The 22,780-nt window shown below is 33.8% G+C and overlaps 2 protein-coding genes across 4 annotated transcripts; one reads left to right on the plus strand and one right to left on the minus strand.

The window, feature by feature from the left end:
* Positions 1 to 162: 162 nt before the first annotated feature.
* LOC107606330 (uncharacterized) lies at positions 163 to 3,421 on the minus strand. Of its 3 annotated transcripts, none has more exons than XM_016308379.3 (5): positions 3,367 to 3,421; positions 2,888 to 3,158; positions 2,475 to 2,580; positions 870 to 1,013; positions 163 to 712 (listed from the first exon to the last, which is right to left on the minus strand). In XM_016308379.3, the coding sequence occupies exons 2-5, from the start codon at positions 3,142 to 3,144 to the stop codon at positions 449 to 451; spliced, it is 771 nt and encodes a 256-aa protein (XP_016163865.1). In that variant the 5' UTR covers positions 3,145 to 3,158; positions 3,367 to 3,421; the 3' UTR covers positions 163 to 448. The 3 variants fall into 3 exon arrangements, with proteins under 3 accessions (XP_016163865.1, XP_016163866.1, XP_016163864.1); XM_016308380.3 differs by having other exon boundaries at positions 3,329 to 3,381; XM_016308378.3 differs by lacking the exon at positions 3,367 to 3,421 and having other exon boundaries at positions 2,888 to 3,300.
* An 11,737-nt stretch (positions 3,422 to 15,158) lies between these two features.
* LOC107606332 (vacuolar-processing enzyme) lies at positions 15,159 to 19,771 on the plus strand. The gene is made up of 9 exons (XM_016308381.3): positions 15,159 to 15,631; positions 16,229 to 16,393; positions 16,472 to 16,628; positions 17,091 to 17,176; positions 17,275 to 17,474; positions 17,802 to 17,850; positions 18,066 to 18,278; positions 18,962 to 19,168; positions 19,273 to 19,771. The coding sequence occupies exons 1-9, from the start codon at positions 15,422 to 15,424 to the stop codon at positions 19,453 to 19,455; spliced, it is 1,470 nt and encodes a 489-aa protein (XP_016163867.1). The 5' UTR covers positions 15,159 to 15,421; the 3' UTR covers positions 19,456 to 19,771.
* Positions 19,772 to 22,780: the final 3,009 nt, after the last annotated feature.

Consider the following 22,780-nt stretch of genomic DNA (forward strand, 5'->3'; position numbering starts at 1 on the left):
AGCCTAGTTCAATGTGATATATTTATATACATGATACATCACTTAATGATAGTAGTATGGAAGAGAAATTCAAACTCTGAAAGTGATTAGTACATCCTCAAAAAGTCCTCCAGTTCTTAGTTCATTATTTTTAATAGAACTCTTCAGAGACAAGGTTTCATATTAGACAAATGCAGCGTTTCATATTAGAGAATTGAAATCACTATACATCCAACATTCTTTTGTAATTAAAAAAAGGGGGAAAGAAAAGAAAAATACTTAGCACGATTCTCTTTGAAGAAAAAAGGAATATACAAACACTGCTCAATCTCTTGTAAGTTGTATAGCAAAAAGAAGTTGGGGAGGGGCGAAAAGCAGAACAGAGTAGCAGTCCAAAAGGGGTATGAAAAAGAGGTGAAGTAGAACTCCAAAAACTTGCCATGTGATAAAGGGCTATTTACTTCCATAATCAGGTTGCATCTTTTTCTGGATCCTCTCCAAGCAGATCATCATCATACGAAACAGGGGTCCTTAACCTATCATGAATAACAGGGATAGGTTTCGCTTCAGAAGTTGCTGCTGGTTCATGTTGATCTTGCATTTGGGAAGCAGGGAAGGCACTGCCTAAAACATTTCCCTCATCTCTGTCAGCAAACGGAAGGTTGATCCCTTCCGAAGGATCTATCTTCTTTGGCACAGGTGGTTGCTTAACGTATGGCTGCCTGAATTGCTTCTGCATCATTGTACATAATGAGGAATGACACAAATAGAAGTTACTACAAAGCCGATAACAACTTTTAAGAGTCTTGGACCTTGGCTATCAATTACTTTTTTTAAAAGAAAACTTATGAAAAAAAGTGTGAGCACTAGAAAAAACATCAATTACACACCTCGAATTCCTTTACTTTTTTCATTATCTCTTTGTACACCTTTGGTTCTCGAACTTTAATGATGTTCCACAGTATGCCACCCCCTGTCCGGAATCGACTGCCATCAGCTGTTTTTTGGCCCCCACAAGCCTGAATTGCATCAACCTGTGACTTTCACATATCATTATGAAGTTTGTGGTGTATTGATTTGGACAGATTCAAGATAGTAAAATTACAAGTTGGTTCTATAAGTCTGAAATTTAAGTAAGCAATGTCTCCAAAAAAAAAAGGGCAACCTGGTGCACAAACATCTCACGTAACACACGGTTTGTATCAGTGGAAAATTTTACGGCTTAAACCCATGAGATAATATAAATAGAGGACATTGCCCAGCCATTGCATGAAAAGTACATGCCCAATTATAATATAATATAATAATGTATAATGGCACTGTCAAAATAGTGGGGGGGGGGGGGAAGGGAAGAAGAAGCAGACTAAGTTCATAGGTTATAGTATTTCAAAATTTCTGCCAAGTTTCCAACGCTTGAAGAAGCTAGAGTAGAAAAGGATGCAGACGTTAACCAGGGGGAAAAATACTAGATGACTTGCGATGTAAAAAATGAAATGATATTGAGATAACCATCAATGTGATATGATGTAATTTTAGAGGAAATCAGATATAAATTTGGCTCTGAACTTTCTGTAAATTTAGGTGAGTAAAAATGATTTAGTTGATTGCACTAGTTTCCCTTCACCTTCACAACAGGGCATGGTAAATCTTAATTTAGTTTAAACTGAAAACTAAAAGCATTCTCTACAGTCTACATGCATATACATATCAACATAAATAAATGGATATCAACCTTCAAAATCAGTAAATAATGAAGTGGTTCACTCAAGAACAATGAGGCTCAAGCAGAGGAGAAGGAGCAAACTAGCATCAGGAAGAAAATCTGCAATGTTATGGGAAAATTACACACATCAGAACTATGAATGGTTGTGTGATGCTTGAAAGAGTTGATGAGCATAGCAGCTTAAGACTTTTCCAAATCTGATGGAACCTTAACTCCCACCTTTCCTTGCAATAGGTGAGTAAGTTGCGCCTACTCCCAAACATAACCACATTTCCATTTAAGAAATGGAGAAATTCAAAGGAAAACAAAACGCAAAAATAGTAATTTGAAATGCACATTTCAGAGAGTGATTAAAAGAACAGACCATTGTGGAAATCATCTAATAAGCTTGCACATGTGGCCAAAACAGGTCAAGACATAAAACAAAGACAATTCTAAACAATATGTAAGATGTTGAAAACCATACACAATTTGGGTGGGAAAAGAAGGATTTAGAAGTATGAAACTAGTGGGAGCAAACAACTACACATGACAAGATGCAGAGAGAGAAATTTTGTGAAGGAGGCTGAAAACTCCAATACAAAGATATCATTAGAAACAAATCCTTGATTAGCTTTTGATGACAGAAAAACAATTGGGTTGGTAGACCCTCTGATTAGATATATCTTCTAGACTTCTAGTTGAATACTACCAAGTCACATGGTGCACTCTTATGGACAAAAAAAAGAACAAATGAAACTTGCTTTCTAAAGACATGGAATACATAACCTACCTCTTTGACGAGATCGCTTAGTGCAGAAATCCCAAGGCAACCTACAGCAGTGTATACCATATATTGTTTTTTCTCTTTCAAACGGCGACACACATCTATCACAAATCTGAAAAGCACACAATTCATTACAAATTCAATCATGTGGACAAGATGGCAGCAAAAACTTGTTAACAGTGATACAAACAAATCAAGGCTTATCTACACATTAATTCGATTAAGTTTCAGGGACTATATTGAGGTTGGGATTAAAAAGGAGCAGTGACCAATGCTTCATTCTATAACTAAATGAAAATGAAGAGATGAATTCAAAAGCCTTAAATACATCATAAAACAATCCGAATTCTACTGGGTCATAAAGTTAAAATGAGTTCATGAAGATAATATTAAATTTCGCATTGGAGAAAATGATAAACCTGTTTATATCAATTGCCTTGTTGGACCCTGAAGCTTTCTTCTTTCTCTTATTCCTTTTCTTTTTAGCTCTAAGCCTGTGGTCCTTGTTATGAGAGTCTTCATTTGCTTCATTGGTACCTCCAGCTTCACTTTGTCCCAAAGAATTCCGGGAATCAGGTTCCACCAACTCTCCTTCTTCAACATCAACCATTTCAACATCATCACCATCATCATAATCATTATGAATGATATCTAGAATGTTCTCTCCACCTTCCATATCAAACAGATAACCTACACACAGGGTACCCAAACTGTTACTCATTTGAACATATCAACAAATAGATGGAGCGCAGAACATTCAGGTCGGTGATAACAACATAGGAACAGTAACAGTATTATGATAAGTGAAATAAACAACGAACTAAAATGCGAAAACCATAAAGTTACAGAGATGAAATAACTGAGCAGAGTAAAAAATGGAATGATGAGCTCTGGTCACCTTTGCTTTGCAGAGCGCCACTGTTGAGGAACGGAACAGAATAGAAGAGTATTGCCGTAATGGCGTAGGTGCAAGAGTGGGCCAAATATATAATTGGGCTTAAATCATTTAACTTGGGTTGGTCTTCTCAGTTCTTATTTTGGGCTCATGAATATAAAATCACTACATAAAATATATACATACAAAAAGTGGGGCCCATATTTGGTGGTGGAATGTTAAATTTTGAATTTAACTTTAAAGAATAAAGTGTGATCTCTTACTATTTATTGAAACTAAAAGAAAATATGAGAGAAAAACTATTCAAGAATGAGATATCACACTTTATCCTCTAAAGTAAAAATTTAAAATTTAGAGGATTCAAATTCGTTTCTATCATAAAGTAGTATCTTTATATATGAATAATGTTAGAGATATAAAGAATTAAACAAATTTAGGTTGGTCGATTGGTTTGTTCACTCGTCTATTTTTATTGAGTAGTTTAAATTTTAAATTTTTTAATTAAATTTCAAATATTTTTATTTTTAAAAGTTTTAAATATTTTTTCTTATATTAAATGTTGTTTGCATAAGTCACCAAAAAAAATGTTGTTTGCATAATGTTAATTATCAATACTTTTTACTTTATATTTTATGAATAAATATTATTATAAATCAATTAAAAATGGTATGTAGAGTGTTATTTTTAAATTAGTCAAATCTAAATTAAACTATTTTTTTATTAGCCAAATTATAATATTTTATCATGAAAAAATCTTGTTCTACTCTATACAAAAAGTTGACCCTTTTTTAGTATGACAAAAAAAAAAGAAGAAAAGGTGTCAAAATAAGGATATTTCTAATATTAAAAGATGTTTGTTTGAAGAGAACGAAAGATAGCGTGTATAATATATTTTTAAAAAATTAATCAAAATAAAATAATATATTAAAAAAAACTTAATTATCTATAAAAAGTAATTTTATAAAAAAAAATTAAGTGTACTAAAAATACTAATATTTCAATTATTTTAATAGTTAATTTTAATTAATTGATTTTAATTAATATATATTATATATATCGTTTATAATTCAAATCAACAATTAAAATAACGATATTTTTGGTAAACTTAAAAACTCTTCCAATCTTATATCCCTTCGCCATTTTTTCTCTTCCCCATGCACAAAGAAATAAATCTGTTCTACATTAATAACTATTGTGAAATAAAAGATATATATATATAATAAAGTTGTATAAATAGAAGACTCTAGTATTAAAATAATTAGCTCAATAATAATTTATATATATATAATAAAATTATATGTTGTATTGTGTATATATATACAAAGATAAGAAAAAGTATTAAAAATAAAGAGAGAGAGATTTGCATTTGATACTATCTCAATATAATAAAGATGGTTAATATTGCTATTAATATTATATGTAAAGAGTAATAGAAAATAGAATTTAAAATACTTATAAAATAAAAGAAGAGGAAGAATTGTAATAGTAATATAAGGAGAAGGGTATTTGATTGTAACATAAAAGAGGATTTATTTGTATGAGAAGGAAGGAAGGATAATATATTTATTCTGTTGTTGTTGTAATATATGAATAGAAAAGAACTTTTGTACGTAGAAAGAAAGAGAAGATTTTGTATTTGTATTATTGCTTGTGTGTAATTGTTAGAGGCTTAAGCCTCTATTTATACACGTACATTAGGTAACTTTTTCAACTTCATATTAAATGAAGTCATTCTTGAGAAACTATATATCATGGAAAATGGTCATCCACGTAAGGTATGATAAAGTATCCTTATCACAACACTCCCCCTTGGATGACCATTTAGGATTATGCCTCGTTAAAACCTTACTAAAGAAAACCCAATGGGAAAAAAACTTTAGTGAAGGAAAAAGAGTACAAAATCCTTTGTGATGGGGACTGCCTCATTAAAAACCTTGTCAAGAAAAACCCAATGGGAAAAAACCTGACCAAGGGAAAAAGAGTACAGTCTCCCCCTCTTGCCGACATCATTTAATGTCTCGAAATCGGCGCATCCCAATCTCATGTACCAATCTTTCAAAGGAGGATTTTGGGAGTGACTTTGTGAATAAATCTGCCAGATTGTCACTTGAACGGATCTGTTGGACATCAATTGTCCCTTGATTTTGTAGGTCATGAGTGAAGAAGAATTTGGGAGAAATATGCTTTGTTCTATCACCTTTGATGTATCCACCCTTAAGTTGAGCAATGCATGCTGTATTATCTTCAAACAGGACAGTTGGAGCTATCTTATGATCAATCAGTCCACATGATGACATAATATATTGAATCAAACTCCTCAGCCAAAAACACTCGCGACTAGCTTCATGAATCGCCAGTATTTCAGCATGATTAGAGGAGGTTGCTGCAATCGTTTGTTTCGTGGACCTCCATGATATAGCTGTACCACCATATGTGAACAGGTATCCTGTTTGAGATCTCCCTTTATGTGGATCAGACAAGTATCCAGCATCTGCATAGCCAACTAATTGTGACTTGGATCCATGGGGATAAAACAAACCCATATCAACTGTCCCATGAAGATATCGAAAGATTTGTTTGATTCCACTCCAATGTCTTCTGGTTGGAGAGGAACTATATCTTGCTAGTAAATTCACAGCAAAAGATATGTCAGGTCGCGTATTATTAGCAAGATACATTAGCGCTCCAATGGCACTAAGATATGGTACTTCAGAACCAAGGATATCTTCATTTTCTTCTTTAGGACGGAATTGATCCTTTTTCACATCTAAAGATCTTACAATCATTGGGGTACTTAATGGATGTGACTTATCCATATAAAATCTTTTCAAGATCTTTTCTGTGTATGTTGTTTGATGGATAAAGATCCCGTCTTTTATATGCTCGATCTGCAGGCCGAGACAAAACTTAGTCTTTCCAAGATCTTTCATCTCAAACTCTTCCTTTAGAATTTTTATAATTGTTGGAATCTCTTCAGGAGTCCCAATGATATTTAAATCATCAACGTACACAGCAATTATAATGAATCCAGAAGCAGTTTTCTTTATGAAAACACACGGGCATATATCATCATTCTTGAAACCGTTTTTGGCCAGATACTCAGTAAGACGATTATACCACATTCGTCCAGATTGCTTTAGACCATATAAAGATCTTTGCAATTTGACTGAGTATAACCCTTGCGAATATTCATTGGATGGTTTAGATATCTTTAGTCCTTCGGGGACTTTCATATAGATATCCCGGTCTAATGAGCCGTATAAATAGGCTGTTACCACATCCATTAAATGCATATGCAGTTTATGATATGCAGATAAACTGACCAAATAACGCAATGTTATCGCATCCACTACTGGGGAATACGTTTCTTCATAATCTATACCGGGCCTTTGTGAAAAACCTTGTGCCACAAGTCGGGCTTTATAGCGCACAACTTCATTTTTCTCATTTCGTTTTCTCACAAATACCCATTTGTATCCAACAGGTTTTACATCTTCTGGTGTACGGACTACAGGTCCGAATACTTCACGTTTTGCAAGTGAGTCTAATTCAGCCTTCATGGCTGCTTCCCATTTTGGCCAATCATTTCTTTGTCGACATTCTTCAACTGATCTTGGCTCAAGATCCTTACTTTCATGCATGATATCTAATGCCACGTTATATGCAAATATTTCATTGACAATTGTCTTATTTCGGTCCCATTTCTCTCCTGTAAAGACATAATTTATCGAGATCTCGTCATTTTCACAGTTTTCAGGTACCTGAACGTCTTCTGGCGTTATATCAGAATTTTGGACAACTGCGGGTGTCTCTACTATGTCTTTTTCAACAGGAATAGTATTTACCTCTTTTCTCTTTCGAGTATTTCTATCTTTAGAACCGACAGGCCTGCCACGCTTCTGGCGTGTATTTGCTTCAGTGGCTATTTTTCCTACTGGGACATCAATTCGAATTGGGACATTTTCCGCCCTGCCATGCTTCTGGCGTGAATTCGCTTCAGTAGCTACTTGTCCTACTGGGACATCAATTCGAATTGGGGCATTTTCCGCTGGTATATAAGATTTGGTTATCCTCTTTGTATCGGAAAATGCATCAGGCAATTCATTTGCTATTCTTTGCAAATGTACAATCTTTTGAACTTCTAGTTCACATTGCGCTGATCGAGGATCTAAATGCATCAACGATGATGCATTCCAATTAAGTTCCTTTTCAGGAAACTTATTCTCTCCCCCTAATGTTGGAAATTTTGATTCATCAAAATGACAATCGGCAAACCGGGCTTTAAACACATCACCAGTTTGTATCTCAAGATACCTCACTATAGAGGGAGAATCATATCCAACATATATCCCCAATTTTCTTTGGGGTCCCATTTTGGTGCGATTAGGTGGTGCAATGGGAACATATATCGCACACCCAAATATTCTTAAATGGGAAACATTTGGCTGCTGGCCAAAAACTAATTGTATAGGAGAGAATTGATGATAACTCGTTGGCCTCAAACGAATAAGTGCTGCGGCATGTAAAATAGCATGCCCCCAAACCGAGGTTGGGAGATTTGTTCTCATAAGCAAGGGTCTAGCAATTAATTGGAGGCGCTTAATAAGTGATTCTGCTAACCCATTTTGTGTGTGAACATAAGCTACTGGATGTTCAACACTTATTCCATTAGCCATACAATAAGCATCAAAAGCTTGGGAAGTAAATTCACCAGCATTATCAAGGCGAATTGCTTTAATTGGATTTTCTGGAAATTGTGCTTTTAATCGAATAATTTGAGCCAGTAATCTCGCAAACGCCAGGTTGCGAGAAGATAATAAGCACACATGTGACCATCTCGAAGATGCGTCTATCAGGACCATAAAATATCTAAAGGATCCACATGGTGGATGAATAGGTCCACATATATCACCTTGAATCCTTTCTAGGAATTCAGGGGACTCAAATCCAATCTTTACTGGTGATGGCCTTAAAATTAACTTCCCTTGAGAACATGCAGCACAACAAAATTCACTAGTTTTAAGAATCTTCTGGTCCTTTAGTGAATGTCCATGAGAGTTTTCAATAATTCTTCTCATCATGGTTGTTCCCGGATGGCCCAAACGGTCGTGCCAAGTTATGAATTCATTTGGGCTAGTAAACTTCTGGTTTACAGTGGCATGTGATTCAATTGCACTAATCTTAGTATAATACAACCCAGATGAAAGTGAGGGTAATTTTTCTAATATAACTTTCTTATTTGAATCATGAGTTGTGATACATAAATACTCATGATTTCCCTCATTCATCGTCTCAATATGATATCCATTTCGGCGAATATCTTTAAAACTCAACAAGTTTCTTCGAGACTTGGTAGACAATAGTGCATTATTTATTATAAATGTTGTTCCTCCAGGAAACAAAATTACAGCTCTTCCGGAGCCTTCAATCACATTGCCTGAGCCAATGATAGTATTAACACACTCTTCTTTTGGCACAAGATGGGTAAAATATATATCACTTTTGAGAATAGTGTGTGAACTTGCACTATCCGCAAGGCATACATCTTCATTACATATCCTTGCCATTCTTCAAAAACAAATAATAATAAAATGAGTAGTATGCATAGTTAAATTGAATACTTGATCAGAATTATTTTCTAAGAAATACTGCACATAAAATAATGTCATATACTGAAATTTTATTTTAAAATTTGACACAATTAATAATTTCAAAATTCATAAATATTAATATTTCATTATTTATGTACATCACATTTGAAACTTAAATACATAGAAAATAAAACTTAACAATAAGTTCTTTACATTATTTATTTACATATATACTTCACAATCCCATAGATTAAACTATTCCATCATTGATCAAATGACCAATATTTCCTTCAGGATCCTCAAAGAAATCAGATACATCATAATGAGTGGTGGAGTTCTCAGCATCATTTGAAACAAAATTTGTTTCCTTTCCTTTGTCGTTCTTTTTCAAAGATGCCTGGTAAAGATCGACTAGGTGCCTTGGGGTACGACAGGTACGAGACCAATGGCCCTTTCCACCACAGCGGAAACACTTCTCCTCGGTTGATTTATTCTGCCCGATATTCTTTTCTTTGTCCCACTTCTGGTGAGATCCTCTCTTTTGAACATAATTCTTTTTCCTTCCATAATTTTTCTTGTTATTAAAAGCTTGCCATTTACCTCTTCTGGGGTAATGATTTGCCGCATTTACTTCAGGAAATGGGGCGGCGCCAGCTGGGCGCGCTTCATGATTTTTCAATAACAACTCATTGTTGCGTTCGGCAACAAGAAGGCAAGAAATTAATTCAGAATATTTCTTAAACCCTTTCTCTCGATACTGCTGCTGCAGGAGCACATTCGAGGCATGGAAGGTTGAGAAAGTTTTCTCCAACATATCATGATCAGTTATTTTTTCCCCACACAATTTCATTCGTGAGGTGATCCGAAACATTGCAGAATTATATTCATTTATAGATTTAAAATCTTGTAAACGCAAATGCGTCCATTCATACCGGGCTTGAGGAAGTATCACCGTTTTCTGATGATTGTACCTTTCTTCAAGGTCTTTCCAAAGATCTGCAGGATCTTTTAATGTAAGATACTCATTTTTCAATCCTTCGTCAAGATGACGACGGAGAAAAATCATGGCTTTGGCTTTATCCTTCTGGGATGCATTATTTTCAGCCTTAATGGTATCTCCAAGATCCATTGAATCAAGATGGATTTCAGCATCTAGTATCCATGATAAATAATTGTTTCCAGATATATCGAGAGCATTGAATTCAAGATGAGAGAGTTTCGACATAATGAAAATTTGTTACCTGAGTCTTCCTAAAGATTTGATCAGAGTCTCGTGCTGATAACGTATTGTGAAATAAAAGATATATATATATAATAAAGTTGTATAAATAGAAGACTCTAGTATTAAAATAATTAGCTCAATAATAATTTATATATATATAATAAAATTATATGTTGTATTGTGTATATATATACAAAGATAAGAAAAGTATTAAAAATAAAGAGAGAGAGATTTGCATTTGATACTATCTCAATATAATAAAGATGGTTAATATTGCTATTAATATTATATGTAAAGAGTAATAGAAAATAGAATTTAAAATACTTATAAAATAAAAGAAGAGGAAGAATTGTAATAGTAATATAAGGAGAAGGGTATTTGATTGTAACATAAAAGAGGATTTATTTGTATGAGAAGGAAGGAAGGATAATATATTTATTCTGTTGTTGTTGTAATATATGAATAGAAAAGAACTTTTGTACGTAGAAAGAAAGAGAAGATTTTGTATTTGTATTATTGCTTGTGTGTAATTGTTAGAGGCTTAAGCCTCTATTTATACACGTACATTAGGTAACTTTTTCAACTTCATATTAAATGAAGTCATTCTTGAGAAATTATATATCATGGAAAATGGTCATCCACGTAAGGTATGATAAAGTATCCTTATCACAACAATAACCGTACTTAGTTTTTATTGCTATTTCTTTTAATGATCTGGACCACCTAAAAGCTGCTCATTACGAAATTCATGGCAACAGCTGTGAAACATGCTCTTTTGACCTGTGTCTCAGCTGTTGCCATGAATTTCGTAATGGGCAGCTTTTAGGTGGTCCAGATCCAATTGGGTTTGGGTTTGTCAACCGGGGAATCGGATATCTGCATGGTGAACCAAAACCAGAAGTAAAGGGAAAATCCAATGGATCACAGGTTCAGACTCAGGAATCACAGGCTATTCCTGTACCACGTGGGTGGTCAAGGGATGGGTGGCATGCAGAGAGTGACGGCAGCATACCCTGCCCAAAAGTCACTGAGGAGTGCTGCGGCAGATCTCTGGAGCTGAGAAGTGTATTTGGTCCAAATTTTATCTCTGAGTTAGTACACAAAGCAGATGAGCTAGCAGAAGCATATAAGCTTGACAATTCAGTTGAGATTCCTGATAGCTGGTGCTCATGTTCGACGTTGAGAAACACTGTTGATAAAAATAAAAATTACAATGGTAAACCTATTATTGATAAAGAAATAATCTAGGTAACAGTTTTTAAGGTGAATGGTTTGACTGTTTGGTTAGTTCTTCATAATCAAGCCAAGAGAGTTTAGAAAAACCTTAAAACTATAAATATAGTTATCTTAATTGAAAAACTTGAAAAACTCCATATTTTTTTTGAAAAATAAGTCTGCCGATAGTTTCTTATATTCTCTTAACATGAATTGAGCTGATAATCTATTTGTTTTATGCTTCATCCTGTATTGATATACATTCAATGTATATTATTTTATCTGATTCGTGAAACAACCTCCTCAGTCACATGCGGTATCTTGGCGGGACATGTGTTAGTTATCCATCAAGTGTAATTTTAGAATAATTAATTTCTGATATGCAAAGAATATGCATTTTTGTGTGTGAGCAATTTGCCTGAATTCTGTTCAAGGATTAATATTTCGTTGTAAATGAGTTTAGAAGCAATCTGAAAAAGCTAAGCGAGGTAAGTATGAAAACTAAGTAAATCTTAATTAATGAAGCAAGTTGAAAATCTCTCACCATCAATATTGATTGCTATAAACTACCAAAAAAAATTGATTATTATATATTGGATTGGACAGGAAGTAAGGATGAAAAGGGTGGCAGTCTGGCGGATACACAACTGCAACACAAAGTCAAACAAACAAACGTTGTAGATATCAATCGACTGTATTATTTATATGATGAAATTATTGTAGTGTATCCTACGTTTAAGTCATTCTGTATCATCAAATATGTGTTGCTTTACTACGCATAAAAAAAAAGGGTATTGCTTTAACTTTGTAAGTCAGCATGAATCACTTAAAAAACAGGGGGAAAAAGACTAAAGAAAGAGAAAAAGGGGATACAATAATGTTAATTTTATTGAACTCCATATATATGCGATAATTAAAAAGACGTGAAACAATGAAATTAAACTCTTATTCAAAAAATGCGAAAATAATATTCCAATCATATTTAAATTAAGAGGTAAATACTAAATTGATATCTAAAAGATGATAACACTGATAAAATGGTATCTGACTTTTGTTATTGATATAATAATTTTTGAAAAATTTAAAAATTTGATAAAATCATTTAACTGTGAAAAGATGACGTCATAGTGAACGAAAAACGGTAATGTAACCATCGAAAGAGAGCTTTGATGATGGCAAAGAGCTCCAGCGATGTTTCTGGCGACCTTCTTCTTCTTTTTCGCATTCGCTACTTTTTCTTTAACACGTCGCTGCGTCCCCTTTCACCATGGCAGCTCAAGAAGAAGACCGCCATGGCACGCCACTATGTCCCTTTCCGCCATGGCAGTACCTCGCTGTATTCTTGTGTTCGCTGCTTTTTCTTCTTCAACACGCCATTACGTCCCCTCCGCCATGGCAGTATCTTGCCATTGCATCCCCTTTCGCCATGGCAAAGAAGAAGAAGAAAACGTCCTCTCCGCCATGGCAACATCTCGCCACTGCGTCCCCTTCCGCCATGGCAAAGAAGAAGAAGACCAGAAATGTCGTCAGAGATTTCTGCTATCATCAAAGCTCTCTTCCAACGGCCACAGCAATATTTTCCGTTCACTGTGACATCATCCTTTTACGGTTGGGTGACGTTGTCAAATTTTAAAATATTTCAGGGGCTATTTTGTCAATAACAAAAGTCAAGTACCATTTTGTCACCGTCAGAATCTTTCAGATACTAATTTGATATTTACCTCTTAAATTAAAAATAGTTTAAAACGAGAAGCTTGATAAAATAAAAATTTAAGAGTTCAATAATTTTAGAAAAGCTTCATTTTAAACATGAAAATTCTAAGATTTTCTTAGCCCCAAAGATCATCTATGTTAAATCATTAAGAAAGAGATACTTGAGAGCGCAAAGATGTACTTGAATTCGTGAGTATAATTGAGAGAGTTGATTCTTTGATTTTCTTCAACCAAAGTCTTTTGTATCCTTGGTAGAACTGAATTGTAACTCTTTTGATGAAAAAAGAGATACGGAGACGATTTTGATGTATTGGGACCAAAATCCTGAAATCACTATTTATATTTGAGTGTGATACCCATTAAATCCTAAAATCCAAATAAAATAGTATCTTTAGTTTTATTCTCGTTTAATTTCAAATCAAAAGTAATAATGACTTATTTAATTCAACATTTATAACAATAAATGAGATCACCGTTATATAAGTCATTTAATGTAAAATAACTTAATTTGCGATTATAATTAATATATGTATTGTCTATAAATATATTAGAAAATAATAATTTCTTAAAAATCTCACACTTGAGCTATACATATATACTTTTCTGAGATAATCACATCTTATAAACTTTATGCGCGCATCTAAATGCTATTTCTTTTATTACTTTAATAATCTGGTCCATCTCATATATCAGCTATGAAATTACTGCAGCTTTTATCATATTAGTGTTGCAACGAAACTAGGATAATCACCATATTAATATACTCAACAATATAGATCAAATTTAGATGAGAACATTCAGAAATTACATACAAAAATAATCTCATGCATGCCTATTTTCAACTGGTCAAACTTTAATAAACTTTATGAGATCACGAGTCAAAGTGAAAACGAATCTGAATACTTTATTTCTGCAGAAATATCTATCTTCATAAATTTGTCTAAATCATATGAGAATTCAAATGCACACTTTCACTAAAATAATATAAGAAAAGTTTATTACTGTTCATAGAAAAATTTTTAGACGTTGAAAATATTTAGATTTATATATATAAAAAAGAATAAATTACCATTTGTACCCATAAAAAATATAGATGCTGATAAATGTACTCATATAAAAATAAAATGACAATTATAATCATGGAAGATGGTTTTTGTGTGCCAAAAGTACCCAGACGTTGGCTACACAATTGGTCCGTTAGGGTATTCTTGGCACACGGAAACTATCTTCCGTGGGTACAGTTGTCGTTTTATTTTTATATGGATACTGTTCATGCCCTAGGTAACCCTCAAAACAGATACATTTGTCAGCGTTTATATCTTTCATGGATACAAATGGTAATTTATTCTATAAAAAAAAGATGTATCTTACTGTCTTGTAATAGCAACACGAATATATAAATTTAAAAAACAAAAAAAATTTATATTTATCTTCTTATTATCAAATATAAAAGTGATATTTTTATGATAGATGTAAATATCGGAATGACTTCTTTTTTTTTTTGTGACTCAAATGACTTCTCTACGAATGAAAAATATTTCTTTCTGTAAAAAAAAAGGCAAAATGCAAGAAAGGTGAAAAAAAAGTACGAGTAAGACATGTTTGGATGAGTTTTTAAAAAAAGATTTTTTTTGAGTTATCTTTTTTAAAAAAGATAAAAAATAAAAGTAATTTTATGTTTGGATATCTCATGCAAAAATTTTTTTTTTATCTATTAATTATATTTGGGTATAACAATATAAAAGTACTTTTTTGTTTATTTATTACATAAAAAATATTTTTTTTACGAAAAAAATCTTTTAAAAATAGATATAAATTACAACTTCTCAAATTTTTTTTTTATTTTTTTAATGTTTTTATTTTTATTATTGAAAATTTGTCAAATATATTAAAAAATATAAAAAAAAATCTTTTTTTATTAAAATAATATTTTTTTATTAAAATAATACCACCCAAATAAGCATTAAGAGAAGGGAAAAAAAGTTGGCAAAGGGTTTAATTATAAAACGTAAGCAACAAGGAACCCTTCAAATGTGGCAAGAAGCACTATGAATAAACAAAAAACAAACCTTGAAACCCCCCCAAAAAAAAAAAAAAAAAAAGAAGGAACCTTCCAACGAGACGTTACTTCGTCTCTTTCCTTAACAAACACCATCCTCATGATAATAATACACACGACAACATGAAATATTGAATTGGGGGAATACCAATATATATATGAGGGAAGGGAGTAGTGCTCCCTTTCTTTATTCATCTCCTTCTTCTCCTCTCACCTAATCTTCAAACCCCTTTCTCCCTCTCTTTCTTTTCCAGCCCAATGGGCCGTTCTCTCCTCTTTCTGCTCGCGGCCTTCCTCGCCGTCCTTGTCTCCGCCGTCCGAGACCCCGACCGAGAAGTTATCCGCCTTCCTTCCGAAGCTTCCAGATTCTTCAAAGCGCCTTCCGACGACGGCGACAACGTGGAGGAAGGAACTCGCTGGGCCATTTTAATCGCTGGTTCCAATGGCTACTGGAATTACAGACATCAGGTACCGTCATTCTTATACTCCCGTTCTTTCAAGCTTCAATTTTTTTTTTCTTCTTATGCTTTCCTTTCCTCAACGCTTTCCCTTGTCAGTATTTTGTTCCTTCTTTGTTTGACTGTTTAGTATGAAATTGATGAACTGTTGCTTATCACTGTCCTTCGGTTTTCATATTGTTTTTCCTGTTCCACTGGTTCGTGGGCATCTTGTTTAGTTGACAGCATTTAGAATACTATTTTCTTTTATTTCAGTCTAGGTTAAAATCGGCATTTGATGCAGATTCTGCATTCGCCTCAGCTACTTGCACCTTAGATTCTAAAGGTGAATTGTGAATAGTGGCCCTTGGAGGATCTAACGTCTATACTGCACTGAAACAAAAGCCTGCAATAATTGATAATTTGTGTTCCACGTATCAAAAAGAAACTGCTCTCTGTTTTGTTCTGGGTTTGGGTTGTTCAGTTTGGTCAACTTAATCTGTGGTCATTGGTGATTGGTCTATATAACTTGCTGATTCAGCTGTTAGTACTAATTTACCATTTGGACTGTATTACTTGGTTTGTTTCACTGATGAGTGATGATTGATGAGGCTTCATCTTTTTTCAGGCTGATGTTTGTCATGCGTATCAATTACTGAGAAAAGGTGGTCTCAAAGAAGAAAACATCATTGTGTTTATGTATGATGACATTGCTTTCAATGAAGAGAACCCAAGGCCCGGAGTCATCATTAACAGTCCACATGGAGATGATGTTTACAAAGGAGTTCCAAAGGTTTGAGATCTTGTTATTGCAAATCCTGATTCTGTTTGAAACTTAAAAAGTCTTCTGATATGAACTTTGTTATGATAGGATTATGTTGGTGGAGATGTTACTGTAAACAACTTTTTTGCTGCTATACTTGGAAATAAGTCCGCTCTTACAGGTGGCAGTGGGAAGGTTGTGGATAGTGGTCCCAATGATCATATATTTATATACTATAGTGATCATGGGGGTCCTGGGGTGCTTGGTAAGTAGCTCTGAATTCTTCCAAAGGGACTTTATGACGAAAATCATGGATTGTGTATGTGTTGATTGTATCCTTTTTCAGCATGGTACTATGGGTTGTCTTCTACTGGGGAGTATTACTTGCAAATAGTGTTTGCTGTAGCATTTTGGGTTTATTTGCTAACATGGAGTGAAACAGTGAAAGAAGTTATGTTCTGTTATCTGGTTATTTTTACGGTTAAAATTGTCTTTTAGTTTTTTTCTTTTTTGTTTTTAGTGTGTCAAGATAAGAATGATAGAGAGAAAACTGAATTGATTGGACGTGATCCCTTTATTCCAGTCAAAATTGTCTTCATTTGTGATCCTTTTACTAAAATTTTGCTTTGCATCCTTACACAATACAACTCTTCTCATAACAATGATATCTGCCCTTTTGAAGCTCTTATATGGTCTAATATTTTGTGGGAACTGGGATGGATTTCAGGGATGCCTACTAGTCCTTACTTATATGCATCTGATCTGATCGAAGTCTTGAAGAAGAAGCATGCTTCTGGAACATATAAAAGCATGGTAAGTTACTTGCATACTATACGTTGCTTGATTAATGTTTATATCAATCTTTGTTGAGATATTTCCCAATTCTTTGGATTTACGTAATGCTGGTGCAGGTATTTTATCTCGAGGCATGTGAATCTGGAAGTATCTTTGAAGGCCTTCTTCCAGAAGGTCTGAATATCTATGCAACAACAGCCGCAAACGCAGAAGAAAGCAGTTGGGGAACATATTGCCCTGGGGAGAATCCTAGTCCTCCACCAGAATTTGGAACCTGTCTAGGTGACCTATACAGTGTTGCTTGGATGGAAGACAGGTATGAAAATAGCATATAGAATAAATAAATCTTTTTCCTATATAATTTGCTGACTCTATAATTAATTATAAATTATATGAGAGCTATAATTAAATAAGGTTTATTGAGTGTGTTATCTGTTCCCAGACTATCACCATGAAGTGTTGAAAACAATTGGTTGCTATGATGAGAGCATGTCAATATTAGGATTTTATATACCTTGTATTTGTAATTTGCTGAACGCATTTTGTTCTAGAAGGAAAAGGCAATCTTTTTCATCCCTCCTTTTTTACTGCAAGTTCTTTTATGGTACTGATTCTTTGTTTTGTTCTCCTTACTCTTGAACAGTGCCATACACAATTTACATACAGAAACTTTGCACCAACAATACCAATTGGTAAGATCCTATTGCTAACTTAGTTGTTTTAGATAATCAACTAATATTAACTGAGGAATGTAGATTTATACCTTGGTTTCTTAAATGGATGGGAGAAAATTTTGTTTGTTTTCAAAATTGTGTATGTTGATTGGCCTAAAGATTTTCTGGTCTCAAAATTGTAGAATGTGTGCATGAATTGAGTGAGAAAAATTTTGTTATTCCTGTGTTCCCAGGTTAAAGAAAGGACTTTCAATGGAAATTCAATGTATGGCTCTCATGTGATGCAATATGGTGATATAGGGATTAGCAGTAATAATCTCTTCCTATATTTGGGTACAAATCCAGCTAATGAAAATTTTACGTTTGTGGATAACAACTCCTTGAAGCTACCGTCAAAGACAGCAGTAAACCAACGTGATGCAGATCTTGTCCATTTCTGGGATAAGGTATCATTTTGTGAAATATTTTACTTTATTCCTGTTCAAATTATTTCTTTGCTATGTCCTCCTTGTGTACCCAAATTTGAAAATGGAGCAGATTGAGTGGTAGATATATTTTTCTCATCATTCTAGCATTGAAATTTAATGAAGGATAGCATAAGTTAGTATTGAACAATGAAGATATATGAGAATGGTATTGGGAGTTCAGGTCTAGCTTCTTGTCTGATACTTGGATTGTGATCCACCATTACTTGGAATGAGGCTTATCGTTGATTTATTGTAAGTACAAAACAATTGAATGTTGTTTTGTTCCTGAACTTATGAAGCTTAACGCTGGGAATGGCTATTCCATTTGAGGTTACTCCATAGAATCTACCACTCCTTGCCCTGAATGTGCCATTAGAGTAGATTCCATTAGCAAGATATTCTATGGCTGATTTAATTTGGTAAACCCTAGGAACTCTATGCTTCAGTTAGAACTTTAGATGAATGCCTGTTCTGTTTACAATGGTTTCCTCTAAACCGAATATGGGTTATTTATTCGGATGCAGAACTTGAACTAGATTGGGAATGTTGGCATTAATGTCTGAGTCTACACGATGAAATAAAGATCGTTATTTGTTGACACTTGACACTTATTTTCTGGTTTATCTACCTGTTGACATCATCTTCTGTTTCTCGTTTGTCAGTACCTCAAAGCTCCTGAGGGTTCTCCAAGGAAAGCTGCAGCAGAGAAACAAGTTATGGAAGTAATGTCTCACAGAATGCATATAGACAGCAGCGTCAAACTTATTGGAAAGCTCTTATTCGGCATTGAAAAAGGTCAAGAAATACTTAGCAGTGTTAGACCTTCTGGGGAGCCACTTGTTGATGACTGGGACTGCCTGAAATCACTGGTACTGTTTTCAATTATTCATTTTATGATTTTTGTTTTATTATTATTATTAATAATTCTATGATTCTTGACTTCTTGTTACACCTTAATCTATTGTTGATGCAGGTTACGACTTTTGAGACGCATTGCGGATCCTTGTCTCAGTATGGAATGAAACACATGAGATCCTTTGCAAACTTCTGCAATGCAGGCATAAGGAGGGAGCAATTGGCTGATGCCTCAGCACATGCATGCACAAGTGTTCCATCCAATCCATGGAGTTCATTACACGGGGGTTTCAGTGCATAGTTCCGAGAATTTGCTCCATTAAAGACCACTGTTACAATTAAAATGAATATACAATATATACATTGGTGATGATTTCTCACATGCTAGTTTTGTAAATATACAAATGGGAGGATGGGAAGCGGGGAACCTCCTCTGATTGTGTGTCCGTTGTAATTAAGGCATTTTATTGAAGGAGGAATAGTGGACCATGAAGTTCCATTGGACCCTCCAGGATAATGTCATGCATCGATGCCAAGATCATACAGTAACCTGTTATTTGGTAAAATTTTAGTAGAATCTCCATGGTATGGTAAATATATTATATTTGGTCTAAATATTTTACTTGAATCTTTAAAAAATTACAATGCATTTTTTTAAACTTGGCAATGAGCCAATGACCCTTCGGGTATTCCTAGTCTTGATAACTCAAAGAGAAAGTATTGGGAACTAATATTGTGTACAATGAATTAAAAAAAAAGGTAAAATTAAAATTAAAAATTAAGATTAGTATTTAAATCTATTCATACTATGTACAGTTATTTCTAATCTTACCGTAACTTTTAATACACGTCTAAAATTTACAGTCATCGTCTTCGGTTCTCACCTCGCGTCACTGAATTTTTCGCCGGCCATACTGAGGCCGCCGCATCCTCCCACCAATACCGTTCTCAGCTCCGCCGGTCAGTTCGATGCGCCTCGTCCTCCGACGCTAAGCCTAACGTTGCTGTCGCTGTTTTCGTGCCTCTCTTCCGAACCGGCTTCGCTTTCTCCCATTCCTTCAAGCCTCTTCTCACCGATGATACCACCATGCTCTTCTTCAGATCCAAGCATGGTTAGTTTCTTTCATGATTTGAGCCATATGCTTTACAACAGTGCTGCTTTTGTCATGACTAGTCTTTTAAAATTATGTTTCACCACAATAATAGTTTCTTCTGTTTATTCATCTTCTATTTTAATGGTCAATTTAGGATGGTCATTTTAGTAGGTATGTGGATGGTTATTTTATTTTTTATGTAGATGATTATTTTGATTAGCTTGAGTTTAGTTATATATAATTAAAATATATTAGATGTTCAATTCATTAGGTATGTGGATGATTATTTTTATCCTTAAGTGGATGGTTATTTTTATTAAGGGTGAGTGGCGTGTGGCAAGCCAAGTAGCGACGGTGAAATGGGATGATTATTGATGAAGGTGGGGTGGCTGCCGGTTGAAAAAGAAGAGAGTATTGAAGGATTTCAGATGGTTATTTTTTTGAAATAACTAACTGGATTTTTTAAAAATTTGAAATTTAAAATTGGAGAATTTGAAATTTGAATTTTGATGTGAAATACCTGAATAAGAGTTTTTAAATTTATTATTTCGTGGGTAATTTTTATTTTTAACTCATATTAGGCTAAATAAGCAGCCCATTGTACACATTATACAAATACCCCATTGGCTCCCTAGCGGGACTCTAACTCAAATAATACAAACAACAACAATAAAGCCTTGTCCCACTAGGTGGGATCGACTTTATGAATCAAACAATGTCATTGAGTTCTGTCATGTATCATGTCTGCAGAGAGATAGTTTACATGTAGATCTCGTTTGACCACTTCATGGATGGTCTTCCTAGATCTTCTTCTGTTTTTCACCCCTTGTCCATCTTCCATCTCATCCACCTTCCTGACTGAGTGTCTGTTGGTCTTCTTCTCATATGTCTAAACCACTTGAGAGGCGATTTTACCATCTTTTCCATAATAGGTGCTATCCCAATTCTCTCTCTTATATCTTCGTTCCTTATTTTATCCAATCGTGTATGACCACTCATCCATCTCAACATTTTCATCTCTGCCAGACTTAACTTATGTTCGTGCTCCCTTTTGGCCGCCCAACACTTTATACGATAAAGCATAACCGGTCTGATAGCACTGCGATAAAATTTACTTTTAAGTTTTAAAGACATTTTTTTTATCACATATAAAACTAGACACACTCCACCATTTTGACCAACTTGCTTGGATCCTATGATTTACATCTTGTTCAATCTCTCTATTATCATGTATGATACACCCAAGATACTTAAAACTTTTAACTTTTTGTAGGATAATTTTTCCAATCTTCACTTCTGTATTAGAGTTTTTCCTTCGGCGGTCAAACTTACATTCCATATATTCCGTCTTGCTACGGCTTATGCGCAAACCATACACTTCTAGAACTTCTCTCCATAAATCCAATTTTTTATTTAGGTATTCTCTTGACTCTCCCATAAAAACGATATCATCGGCAAAAAGTATGCACCATGGAACAGGCTTTTGGATATGCTCTGTGAGTCATTCCAAGACTAATGTAAAAATGTATGAACTTAAGGATGATCTCTAGTATAATCTTATACCCATAGAAAATTCATCTATTTCTTATATAAGTAAAGAAATAAGTAGTTAGCTACGAAAATCATTGGAGTCTCTGTAAAAATGTCAAAAGGGGCTGAATTTTCAACGTCCAAATAATATAGATTTTTATAGTTTGATCCCTAAATTAATTTATTTTATCGTGTGAATATTAAAAAGTCTCATAGTAATTTTTGAAATTGGTCGTTTGTACTGAAGAAGCCTTTAAGATCCTAATTGCAATATAAATATTCTTAAGATTAAAAAAATTTCACTCTGTTGGTTTCTCATTCTCTTTTTATTGAGTTATTCTTTATTCTGTGAGTGACCTGACACATCATTTTTATGTTGGACTAAACGAAACAATTTTGTTTTAGTTTTGATGCTAAATACTTGGCAAAACAATGTTGTTTCACCTTAATGGTCATATATTTTCTTGTGGGGAATAAGATGTTTTGTGGTTCTTAAATAATGTTATTTTATCATGCATTCAGCGTCAAAACTAAAATAACGTCGTTTCATCTAGTCCAATGTAAAAGAATATGTGTCAAATCACTCATAGCGTGATGTGTAACGGATAAAAAGGGAGTGGGGATTAATATTGATGCAAGTTTTTTTAATTTTGAGGACTTTTATGATGCAATTAAAATTTTAAATTTTTTTTCGGTGCAAACAACGAATTTCAAAGATCATTTTAGAGTTTAATTCAAATATTAAGCTTTATGCTTGATATTACAAAACCGAACTATCAGAGATTACTCCAACTACTTAACTATAAATATTTAATTTAATCAATATACAAATTGGATTAAATTCTTTTAAACTATAGTAAAATTATTAATAATCATTAAACTATTGGACCTACATATTCATTAAATCAAATTTAAAATACATCTAAGCCCCTATAAATAGTTTAGTGGTGATAAAATATGATGGGTAATTTTGAATAAGATCTTATATGCAAACCTTTTTGT

This window comes from Arachis ipaensis, chromosome B7, assembly GCF_059453495.1.
Source record: "Arachis ipaensis isolate K30076 ecotype BB chromosome B7, ASM5945349v1, whole genome shotgun sequence".
In the NCBI taxonomy this organism is placed as follows: domain Eukaryota; kingdom Viridiplantae; phylum Streptophyta; class Magnoliopsida; order Fabales; family Fabaceae; genus Arachis; species Arachis ipaensis.